The sequence below is a fragment of the Metarhizium robertsii genome (assembly GCF_000187425.2).
Source record: "Metarhizium robertsii ARSEF 23 chromosome Unknown MAA_Scf_3, whole genome shotgun sequence".
Lineage (NCBI taxonomy): Eukaryota > Fungi > Ascomycota > Sordariomycetes > Hypocreales > Clavicipitaceae > Metarhizium > Metarhizium robertsii.
The window spans coordinates 4,850,838-4,863,455 of NW_011942171.1; the positions used below are offsets into that span (position 1 = coordinate 4,850,838).

General features: G+C 47.1%; 2 protein-coding genes across 2 annotated transcripts; both read left to right on the forward strand.

Moving 5' to 3' along the window:
• Positions 1 to 1,683: 1,683 nt before the first annotated feature.
• Positions 1,684 to 3,441, forward strand: MAA_10084 (myosin-crossreactive antigen; the record flags this gene model as incomplete). Its single annotated transcript, XM_007828082.1, has 1 exon — positions 1,684 to 3,441. The coding sequence occupies one exon, from the start codon at positions 1,684 to 1,686 to the stop codon at positions 3,439 to 3,441; it is 1,758 nt and encodes a 585-aa protein (XP_007826273.1).
• A 3,435-nt stretch (positions 3,442 to 6,876) lies between these two features.
• On the forward strand, positions 6,877 to 7,317 carry MAA_10085 (Fungal fruit body lectin; the record flags this gene model as incomplete). Its single annotated transcript, XM_007828083.1, has 1 exon — positions 6,877 to 7,317. One exon carries the CDS (start codon positions 6,877 to 6,879, stop codon positions 7,315 to 7,317), a length of 441 nt encoding a protein of 146 aa, XP_007826274.1.
• Between the last annotated feature and the right edge of the window lie 5,301 nt (positions 7,318 to 12,618).

Genomic DNA, 12,618 nt, shown 5'->3' on the forward strand with positions numbered 1-12,618 from the left:
ATAGTCGTGTCACTACATGAATAGGTAGAACGGAAGTCTGAAAATTACTACTGTTACCCTTGAGAATTTATCTGGAATCTGGCTACTGCAAAGTCTCTGCTCATTTGCCACGTGGCAAGGGTTTCAGTCGCCTAGTCATGGTGCAGGTAAAGCCCAGGCTATCTTAGGATGCATGAATAATACATGTATCTGGCGTCATCGAGTCAAGTTAGTTGGTCCACAACTAGAGTGTAAAAAATGGGACCTGGGGTCAATACATACTGCCGGGTACCTACATGTATTTTTATTGACTTGACAGCTCTCGCGCTTGGATTGTGTCTGCCCTATCCGAGATTGTCCGACTAAAGCTTTCACTCAAGTGCTTCCCAGAAGAAGCATGGGGAGAAAGGCGCAAAAAAAAAAGGCAAAAAACACTGTCGTATGTGCCTGGTCGTACCCAAACCAGAGCACCATGCATGTACTGAGTGAGTCATGCATAATAAATACTATCATGCATACATAATAAATACCATCATGCACAATAAATACCATCATGCATAATAAATACCATCATGCGCAATTAATACCATTATGCACTATAAATACCAAAAAATCAGGGCAATGCGTAATCTGGGAATCGAACCCAGGGCTCCCCGACGCTGCCCGGATGGCAACGGAGAATTTTACCACTAAACCAATTACGCTTCTTTGGTGCGATGCCAGCGACAAGCATAATGTCCATTTTGATCCCACGAAAGTATAGCACGTAGATAAATTAGATAGCCAATGACATAAAAATAACATTCCTGGGTGTTTTCTTGCGAAACTGAAAGAATTTACCGAGACTTTCTAGCAAAAGTCGAGGTGGTAGCCTATTCAGAGAGCTTTTTTGGCGGGATTAACGGATAACTTGTTCCTACTCGAATGCTTCCTGAGAGCTGTGGAAAGATGGACCAGATGTTAATAGAGATATCCTGATGCAAAGAGAGAAGAGTGCGGCTAGGTATGTGCACTTTCACATTCGGCCTGGCCGAACCCCAAGTCATGCAAAATGTTTCGAGGCGCTGTCCTGCTCAAATCCAAGCCCAAAACATCAATCTATTTGAGACAATTTGTCAATGATATAATATAGCCGCCGACTGGTTGCGATAAGCGCGAAACTCTCCCGAGACACGCAGTGTCTGGTGGGGTCAATACTCACACCGGCCATGCCATGTTACACTCTCTTCTTTAACTCTATTGACATTTTCAGTCACACCTGGCTGCAGATGCAACAGAATCGAGGAATACGTGCGATGCGCGACGCCGCAAACGCCGGCCATCACATGTCAGCAAATGGCACCACGATTCAACTCAGCCTTACCAGACCGTTTCCATTCCACTCAGTACGAGCGATAAATCGGCGAACCCGAAGCCCTCCGACGCGGTTGGCAAAAGCCAATCATGGTTGGGGCGCTGAACTATTGCGGTTAAAACCCCGGGTTCAACGTCCCGTCGCCTCCGCCAATTCCGGCCGGTCGCATGATGGAGAGCACCAACTTGGAATAAACATACGATAAAACGCCATCGACTGGAGGCAATATTGGTGGGTTCAGCATCTCAGCCGCAAACGGCGGGTGCCCATTCGAGATATAAAAACGAAATGGCATCACGTCGAAAAATGCACGTCGTTGCACCCAAATCAAACGGATACCTTCCTCAACAATGTACTACAGCTGTGGCAATTACGAGGCCTTTGCTAGGCCGCTCAAACCCGAAGGCATTGACAACAAGCATGCCTGGATTGTTGGCTCTGGCCTGGCCGGACTTTCAGCCGCTGCCTTTCTGGTCCGGGATGCCCAAATGCCCGGCAAAAACATCACCATTCTCGAAGAGCTACACATTCCCGGCGGCGCCTTGGATGGCCTCAAAGTCCCCGAGAAGGGCTTCGTCATTCGCGGCGGCCGCGAAATGGAGGCGCACTTTGAGTGTCTCTGGGATCTGTTTCGCTCCGTACCATCCATCGAGGAAAAAGGAGCCAGTGTCCTGGACGAGTTCTACTGGTTAAACAAACGCGACCCCAACTACTCGTTGCAGCGCGCGACGATTCAACGCGGCCAGGACGCCCAAACCGGCAAGCTGTTCACGCTGAGTGAGGCTGCGCAGAAAGAAATGGTCGGGCTGTTCCTGGCATCTAGACAGCAAGTGGAAAACAAGAGAATCGATGAGGTGTTTGGGCACGACTTTTTCCAGAGCAACTTTTGGCTGTACTGGCAAACCATGTTTGCCTTCCAGACCTGGCACTCGGCGTTGGAGATGAAGCTCTATCTACACCGGTTTGTGAACCACATCCACGGCATGCCCGACTTCTCCACGCTCAAATTTACAAAGTACAACCAGTACGAGTCGCTGGTGCTACCGCTGCACAAGTGGCTGGAGGATCAGGGCGTCCGGTTTCAATTCAACACCACGGTTCACGATGTGGATTTCGATATGACCGACCATGAGAAGCAGGCCACGTTCATCCACTGGGTGCAAGATGGCCAAAAGGGCGGCAGGGACCTTGGCGTCGACGACCTGGTCTTTATCACCATCGGCTCCCTCACGGAGAATTCCCACCTCGGAGACCATCAGACGCCCGCCACGGTGCAAGACGGCCCTGCGCCCGCATGGGATCTCTGGCGACGCATCTCGGCCAAGAGCACCGACTTTGGTCGTCCAGAGGTGTTTTGCGGCAACGTCGCCGCGACAAAGTGGCAGTCGGCGACCGTGACGACGCTGGACCCTCGCATCCCGTCCTACATCCAAAAGATTTGCAAGCGAGACCCGTTCAGCGGAAAAGTGGTGACGGGTGGCATCGTCACCGTACGAGACTCCAACTGGCTCATGAGCTGGACGGTAAACCGGCAGCCTCACTTCAAGAACCAGCCCGAGGACCAGATCGTGGTCTGGGTCTACAGCCTGCTCACCGAAACGCCGGGCAACTACGTGAAAAAGGCGATGCAGGACTGCACCGGGGAGGAAATCACGCAGGAGTGGCTGTACCACCTGGGCGTTCCCGAGGCCGACATTGCCGCTCTTTCTGCCGCGGGCGCAAAGTGCGTGCCCGTCATGATGCCCTACGTCACGTCGTTCTTCATGCCGCGGCAGGCCGGAGACCGTCCCGATGTCGTGCCCCCCGGGTCTAAGAATTTTGCTTTCATCGGCCAGTTTGCCGAGACGACGCGCGATACCATTTTCACCACCGAGTATTCCGTTCGGACGGGCATGGAGTCGGTGTACCAGCTTGCCGGAGTGGATCGCGGCGTGCCCGAGGTTTTTGCGTCAACCTACGACATTAGACACTTGTTGAACGCGTCGTGTCAGCTGAGGGATGGCAAGGAACTAGCGTCGTGGATGCCGGAAAGGATACGGAAGCTGTTGTTTGAGAAGCTGGAGAAGAACCAAATCGGCCAGCTATTGCATGATTATCACCTGATCTAGTAGCCAAGCTAGGTTGAATAGCTATTGAGTTTACGTTCAATGCCATATATAGCCGATTTAGGTCTTTGCATCAATGTAACTACAACCTGTTTACTCATCACATATCCCATCATCACTATCAGAGTTGTGTGCTCTATTAGCTATCACTCCACAACTTTGCACACTCAAGATGTAGTGACGGCGTCCACGACTGTAAGATCATTGCCACCGTCGAGCTCCCAGTAGCAAGACGGGAATATAAATGGTATCGAGGTCAAGAAGATCTACTGTTTATGTTTCTCCAGCTTCCTTGGCTGCAGAGGGATCTTAGTGGGAACCGTGATAATGATCTTGAACTTGGGGACAACCTGTCGTCGGCCACGATGGATTTCAGGCAGCGCACAAGCGATATTAGATCTTTATAATAGTCTCTGACAGTGAATAATGGAACGCCATCAATAATAAAATACCCAGTGATCTCCGACAATAATTGGCGAACAAGGTGTTACACGGAAATCGCCTGTTGCACAAGGGCTACGGTCATGAGACCTAGGGTAAATTCCCTCACCAACTTCTTATATTTAAAGACCCCTTTGATCAACGAGGCATTAAGGAAAACCAAGGACCTTTGATACCAAAGACTGTTATTAGCGGAATTGAGCCAAATTTCTCGAAGCCCTTAAAACCATCAGTCTGTTGAGTTTTTGCACAGTGCATTGAGGCACATTGATTGAGCAGAATGATATTGATGATGTCCGAAGGACTTGGCAGAAAGCGCTGACATTCTGGGAAATTGACCCTTTGGCCTAAAACTATCACCCTTTTGACTCAACACAGTCATCTTGACCAGTATCGCCAATTGGCTTGAATGACAACATTACTTCGGTAGCAGGCACGAATTAGCCACCTGGACCGCGATAAAGTCGTATAACCAGTGCTAGCTTTTATCGTTAATACACCTTGAAGGCCTCTAGGTCTTTTGAATAAATTGTCCGAGCTAAGCTGTAGCTACTTAATTGATGAGCGGTCAAACCGGCCACCGATGAAGCTGTCGAATTGAAATCTGATGTTTCCAGTCGGTCGGGTTCAATGATAATAAAGGCTCTGTCGTTGGCCTTGACAGCGGTCTATGTAGCCAACTTAGGCCTGCTGTCGATTTAATCTTGCCATTCAAGCCAATTAGCGATACTGGTCAAGATGACCGAGGTCGTGGAGGGTTCTCACATGAAAGAAGTGGTGTTGAGTTTACAACAGCAATTTAGCGTAGTGGAAAATGACGATATTCGGGGGGGGCTTTTTAGGGCATTAATTGATAATAATGATATTGATAAAAAGGGTGATTATAAAAGATCTGAGTTAATTGATAAAAAATTCTGCAAATTTGACGCTTTTTATATACCTGGTCGGGCGGTCTTGCCTGCAAGCCCTGAGGGCCTCTGACGATGACCCCGGCGCCTCATTTTTGACTCAACCAATAGAACCCGTCAAGTCCCCTGCGTACTCCCTACTCGTGGGAGTAGAGGCCTGCTTCTAAACGTGTGTCGGAGCCTACAGAAAATTCGAGGCACGCGCGCAGAAGCAGAGGACACGAGCATAAGGACGACTCTGGCTTTAGAGGATCCAACACGGACAATGACTGTGAGAACAGTGACTCTGAAGATAGTATTATTGGCCAAGCAATAGTACATTTGGTCATGATAATGACGATCAAGATGATGGTGAATATCAAGGGCGGTGGTGGTGTATATTGGTCTAAATCATTGGGATACCTGGAACGGGTCTGATATTCTTCAGAGAAAACTCGTGGTATTATGAGCTTTGAAGGGACGTTGTGAGATTGAAAAGACACAGCCAAACCAACAATCTCTTTGGAACTCAGCTGTGCCCATGAGAGTTACAGGCTATTTTATTTACCTCTGCAGGCGGTTGATGGGGCGGGTACTTTTGGACGACATACCAGATTTTAAGTGGTATATCGCTATCATGATATAGAAGTCTGTCTATGTCGCCATGACCGCGGGGAAATGAGTGGTAGGAAATACAACGCGGAAATAGTTGAATAAGTATTGTCATGTATAAGATATGTAAGGAGTAGTAAGGTTTATTTGGGAGATGAATAAAATGTTATAGCGTTGAAGTAGCGAGGTAAGGAATACCTCACTTATTGGTAGAATATATGCTAGCACAGGTGTATGAAACCTGCAATACTCCTAAGAATGGCTACGGATATCTTTAAACTATAACCTGGTAGAGTGTCTGGCAGTACTGCAACGCTTTTTGTCCATTTTGATTCAGGCATGGTGCTTCCATGATTGTTTATCAATCCCTGGTCCTCGACATTGCCTCAACTTTGTCAGTTTTCGACAACTCGATGCCATCGGCTGCCAGCGTCTTCTTCCGAGTCTCTTTCTACACTTACTCCTACTTCTTTCCTCCACCTCACCAGCTCCAACTTTGGACTCTAGACCAAATGTTGCGCATCAATGGTCAACGTAACTGATCATGTCCCCTCCCAAATGTCGTTTTGATAGAAGTGCGGTAGCAACTTTAACCTCGGAAAACGGGCGATGATGGATACAAAGTCGAGAAAATTTTCAATGTACAAACGCGCTTTCCGTCGGGAGTCATTGATGCCTAAAATTCAAAGGTGATTTGTGCCCGGTTACTTCACAGGTCGCACTCTGTCACTTTTGAGGGTATCACAGCCTGCCCGCGATGGCCAGTATGATGAGGATGCAACTCGTCCTAGGCCGTAAGCGTCTCGTAACGCATATTGTAGTATTACTATTAGCCAATGAAGATTTCACGACAGCAGTCAGAGGGTGGAAAGTGAATGAGTACAATGACTCACCAAAGCAAGACCCCGCGCCGGGGCTGGTAGCCTCGCATCATGGAAACGACATAACGTACAACGTAGAGACCCAAGACGAAATGACATGTCATATGCGTCGACGTGCTGCGTAGACTACTCCAGAACTCAGACCCCGTGTTGAAATTTTTCATGATAGACTCAGGCATAACTACACCCAATAAGCCCCCGTGTCTCACCGGAAACAGCTTCACGCATGGCCTGAGCAAGGGCTCCAACGCAACATTGATGCTTTTTCCATCAAAATTTTACGACACAGAAACGTCGTCCTCCAATCATTTACTTCTCCCAAACACCCAATAGGTTTTGCGACGTAAAGGCGGGTCCTAAAACAGCGTTGTTTTTGCATGTGCTTCACTTCTTCCAAGTCCCTGCCATACAAGGATACGTTACGCAATGCCTCGCCCATGGTATATCACTCCCCCTCTCTCGTAATGACTTCAAGAAAAGTATATATAGACCTCAAGTCAGCCATATTGTCCCTTTTGATTCTTCAGACACTCATCAAACTCAACTCTACAAGCAAAGCAAGGCGACATCATATCACCCCCCACTTACACACCCTCCAACCAAGGAACTCACACAAAATGTCCTACACCATCAAAGTACACATCTACCAGGAAAATACGAACGCGTTTTTCCACATTGTGGAAAAAACCGTGTTTAGAAATGGCACCTGGGGCGAGACCAATGGCGCGCAGATCCTGACCATGGGCGGCAGCGGTACCGCCGGCTCCCTCCGCTTCCTCGCCAACACTGGCGAGAGCTGCATCGTCACCCTTGGCGTACACAATTATAAGCCATGGGGCGACATCGTGACCAAGCTGGACCCTGGCTCTCAGACCGGTGTCGTCATCACCCCGGAGTACTACGAGACAGAATGGGGTGGCACGCAAAAGAAGGAGCGCGTCGATATGCGATGGAAGACGCTTTCTCACTATGATGTCACTCGCGATGGGCGAAAGTACAGTTTCAAGTACACCGAAATTAAGGACAAGCACCTCGAGGTCAATTTTATCATTCATTAGGGTTAGTTTAACACCACGGGCATTGCAACTGGCGCCAAGTTGCGTAAATATAATGCCTCGACTACCAAGTTAATACAACCTGCTCATTTGGATCATCTTGACTCCATGACACGCCATCAAGAGTGTTTAAGCAGTGCCATATAATATATGTATCAGTATGTGTAAAAACTCGCAACACGTTGATCTTGAAGTGATGTAGCTCCCATGCCGTGACGTTTGCCGCCACTAATTCTACTGCCAAAGTTGTCCCCTTCATAAGTACAGAAGAAAAGTGCGTACTAGGGAGAAAACAGGTGGAGGGTGATCTACACATAGCCCGTTGTCCAGCTAAAATGTAGAGGTTCAGGCGTTCCGCGAACAACCGCCCAACCTATACCGGCTGCTGATGTAGGTCCCAGTCGCCAAGTATAATGCAGTGCGACACAGCGCGTGGAAGTGAGACACGTTTTGGATGGCATGGCCAGCCAAACCAGCTTCGATGAAGGGCCTGGATGCCCAAGTGCCGTCGGTTATCGAGGCGATGCTACCGTGGCCCGGAGCCGACGAGACTCGATCCCATTCAGGTTTACCAATCAAGACGATTTACTGGCGCCACCGTGAACGACGCAAAAGAAGGAGGGCCAATCGCCTCGGATATGCAGCTCATCCACCGCATCGGTTCCATTATGCCTAATGCACAGGAGTCGGGACAACTTGAAAAACATGTGCTTATGCACATAAGCAATGCTTCCCCCGTGGCTTGCCTCCAAGAGTCGGTCACCCGCAAGTGGCATTCTCCCAGAGGATCATCACGCCATGCGGCAGTATGAAAAGCGCCTAGTTTACCGTGGCTGACTTGGTGGCGAGCTGAAAACTACCAAGTGGACTTGGTGTTGTGTGTAGATGAGAAAAAGCGAGTATGAATTCACTGGATATCAAAAATACATTTATTTTGCTTTGTTTGGTAGTAGATGGTTGTATGCCGCGCCACAACTGTTTCGACAGCATTAAAATGTCTCAAGATAGGAATCAAGTGTAGGTGGCGGATAAGAAGCCGGGCTCGGTGAGGGACCATTAACATTATTGAGGCTTGTATATTTCCTGTATGGTATCTTGCTAAAGAACTATGAGGGTATCTCATTGCTTCATAATACTTATTTATACTTTTTATGAGAGTACCAAGTCTAATTGGTATAGCGATATGAAGTTTGTGAGTCCCTGCACCTCTCATCAACTACCTTTAGTTTTCCAGTTTACAACGTACATGTTATAAGTGAAAGCATAGCGAATTTATCACGGGGAATAATCTCGGTAGCTAGAATTAAGATCTCAAGCTATTATGAAAAGCTTCACTTTCATTATACTGTTATTAGATGAATTGATCTATTGACTCCAAGCCTTCTGTATTGAACCTTTGTCAAAAGTAAGCTGACAATCCACTCCTTAACAAAAGACTGTAGGCCCTGCACCAGTCAAGTTGAGTCAGATGTTTCCCTTTGTCTAGTCTTCAGAACATCCCCTTCATGCATCTTGGTCCCTGATGTCTGTGAACTGGTGGCTAGAATATTTGAAAGCCCCTGAGCTGCTGCGCGCAGTTCCCTTGTCCACGGGACCCTCTACTTGAAAGTCCAAAGCACTATTCGCTGCAGTTTGCATTACCTCTACTCAATTCTACACCGCTCCGTTTTGTAAGTAGTGATATATATACAAATTTCACTGGGAGTAAATCCAGATGCCACAACTCCTATTCCTTGCGTCGTTGAACCCAGTGTGCGGTCGTGTTCTGCCTGATTTAATAGGAACGTCGTATACAGCTTATGAAAGTCTTGAACACTGTGGAAGATGTTTACAGTCGCTAGGTACTATATTTATTTGCCAATTGGCTTGCGTTGCGTCTTTTTGAGTGTATGTTACTGATACGGGATTAATGTTGCTGTGCTCCAGATGTGAGCATGTTAGACTTTTTTGTTCTCGTTTGATAAGCGTATGTTACTGCAGGGAAACATCAACAATCTTTATAGAGCAACGGCTATGAACGTATTTTTATAAGCCCTCTTCCTAAAACTTTCTCACTTCCTACGTCTTAAACGTTACTGGCGATTTTCTTAGTCAATGCAAACAAACAACGGCAACAAACCTAGCTAACACCAATCACTACCTCTGAAGGCAATGACAGCCCTACCAATGCAACTCCATCACTTATTAGCTCGTTGCCACACTGTTCCTGAAGGACTTGACGTCGATTGACACGAGCTTGTGAATGGCTGCGAGTGCTTATAGGCTACTTGTGCCAGAGATTCAGATCCTCTCTCTCTCTTCCTCTCTGTTTTTCACCGACTGCTATGCATTGAAGAGGTATAAAGAATCATCTTCTCGCCCGCCACTTAAATTTGAAACCACCACAACTTATCACACCAACCATTCATTACATTCAGGGAAGGGCACAAGAGCAAACACAACCAACTCTCGAAACAATGGGATTCACTATAATCATTCTGGTGATTTAGCTTAATTCTGCGTTTCGCCTCAGCGGAAACCAGCCAGCAAAGTCTAAATCAGATAAGCACTGAGACTGTGCCGCCGTCCGAGCTAATGCAGAAACTGTTTGCCCGCTGTGACTGCTGCGGAAACAAGAAGTGCTCCAACCATGCTTGTGAAGAAATCCATGAAGCACTGTCCAGTCAGCATCTGCCTAGTACTTTAGTAGCAAATATATGAAGTCTTGGAGGCGGTGAATGTCCAAGTCCTATTCTTTCCCACCTTTTCAATCGTAGCAAACCAAAAGAGACCCTGGGGGTCGTCGATTCAGATTCACCAATCTGCCACCCTTTCCCATCCATTATTTTCTTTTACAAACGTAATGTGAACTCTCCGTGCGCTGAGTGAAAAAAAAAATACAGAGCATGTGTTCGAGATTCATAACCCTTGGAAGGCCAGACTAGTCTCACGCGACGTGGTGTTAATTTACACAGAATGAGCAATGGGTCTATGATGCAGAATACAGAGGTAACTGACTGAACCCTTGGCAAAGACAAAACAACCCTATCACGATAATTAGCAGAGTTGACTCCAATGCTTTAAGTGACAATCATCTCCTTTGTGTGTGAATATCATACAAGAGGAGCCCCGGTAAATACCCCGGCAAGTAAATCCGCCAGGCCTTTGTTCACACCTTCGCAACTCGTATCTATTGCTACTTCTTAGACATGTCGTTTTGCTGTGAATTAGTCTTGCGTAGACAGCATATCAAAAAATTGACTATAAAAGGAGAAGAATTCCCCAACTAAATCCTAACCTGATAACCACAGCACCACAACATTCTACACATTCAATCCAGACATCTATCAAATTTCTCAATTCTGCAACAGCCAACAACAAATTACAACAATCTATCACATTCCAGTAAGTTCAATATTAAGCAGTGTGCTCCAGCTCTGTTTCCAGTACATACAAGGCGAGACACGGCACGAGAGCGGTGCCAGAGCATATTTTCTTTCTGGATACTTTAGCAAGAATTTCCATTTCAGTGCTAATAGTTCGAGTATAGATTGAGCAAACAGCGACAATGAGTTGGTACGACATCACCGTGGGAGTCGGGCGGTCTGATAGTATCGACCATATCGATGAAGCCATCGAAGAATTGGTAACGGCTATGGGCTTCCTGTATGTCAGGGAATACAAGTATTCACAGTCTGCAAAGTGGTCTTATCAGGGACATCACAGCTACGGAATTTCTCCATGGGACTTTGAGAGGATTAAATCCCTTTTGGAATCCAAGGGGTTTCACCAAACGGGAATGTGGAATACTGGTAGTCATTTCCAGAACTTCTAAGGAAGAGACTATCCCCGCCTCGAAGGGCGAATTTAGTGTAAAAATAGATGAGGTAGCTGCACAGGAGCGAGAGGTTTTTTTTCCCCTTGAGGGTTTTCCTACTCGGTTGGGTGGTGGGGTGCAGGATGGAATGGGATTGATAGCAATTCGGGGTGTCAATATAAATCAGTTGCAAACAACACTGGAGCGCCTTTTTACTTACCCACGGACCAATGCCCGACACCTCCGCGAACAAAGGTTTCGTAGTAGCCATGTCACCATTTGAATTCTTTGTCCATATTTCACTTTATGACATGTTTCTGTATGACATGACAGGTCGTCTTCATCATGTGACTGTCTTTCAGATGGCCATGTTTCAAGACCATGATGGATCGTTTAGCATGCTACACGCTTCTTAATTTTAGAATCCTCCATGTTTTTGTTGTGCTGCTTTCGGACAGCTCATAACGAGTCTTGGTGTACTGACATCTGCCAGGCTGTTGCCCATGCACCCGTCTTATCTGGCTTCTTTATTGGCAAAGGTCTCACAGGAGTCGTTTTGAATCTTTGTTGGTTCCTTTCTCTGCTACGTTCATCTGCATCATGGAGGAGGCCGTCTTTGTTACGTGTTTGTCTTTGAGATGGCCTGCAAAAGGAGCCTTTGTACACTGAAAGCTCCACGCCCTTGTTCCCGCATTGATAGCTTGTGCGTCTGTTTGTCCTGCAATGAATGGAATATTACATATACTTGACCTATTTCCTCAGAGATTCCAAGATGACCAGCCAGACGCACTACTACATCGTCCCAGTTTCGTGTACATTTTCTTCCAAACCTCACTCTGTGGAATACTCCTTTTCTCGCGACACCCGACGCAAAAAATGGCAGAAGCCGCAGAGGCAAGTCTGACGAAGTCATGCTCTGTTTTCAAGGTCTCGTGTGCTAAGGAAAACGCTAGAACATGCAGGGAGTAGAGGGCAAGTATCACAAGCCTGAGAGATGGCAGATTGACGCTCTCAAAGTCATCTTGTCACCTGACTGTACCGAGGAAGAACGTGTGAGTGCAATCAAATACAAATCAGAAGGCCCAACTCCCATTGAAATATTTCCAAGGCCGTCAGCGAGGGATGCACCGCTCCAAGGGGAGGTGTTGCCCTTGTCTGGTAGCAGTCAGAGCAGCCTTGTCTGAGGAGCTGTGCAATATTTTAGATGGCAGAGCTAATATTTCTGTTATAGATCCAAGCTCTAACAAAGAATTGGCTAGAATCGTACAATGTCATTGTCGGTGACCTGCACCAAGATATGACAAAAAATCAAGAAGTCGAACAAATTCTCAAGACAAAGAACATTCAATACTATCAAAAATGGGCGTTTTACGAAAATTTTGCAGTAGAGTGGGTGTTCCGGGGGCCCCGTGGCGCTTTCTCAGCCCCAGCAGAGTTTACACTTCCGCTCGTATTGGCACTGCAACAAGCAGGTTGGAAGAAGATTCAGGGGAAGTGGGGGGGTACAT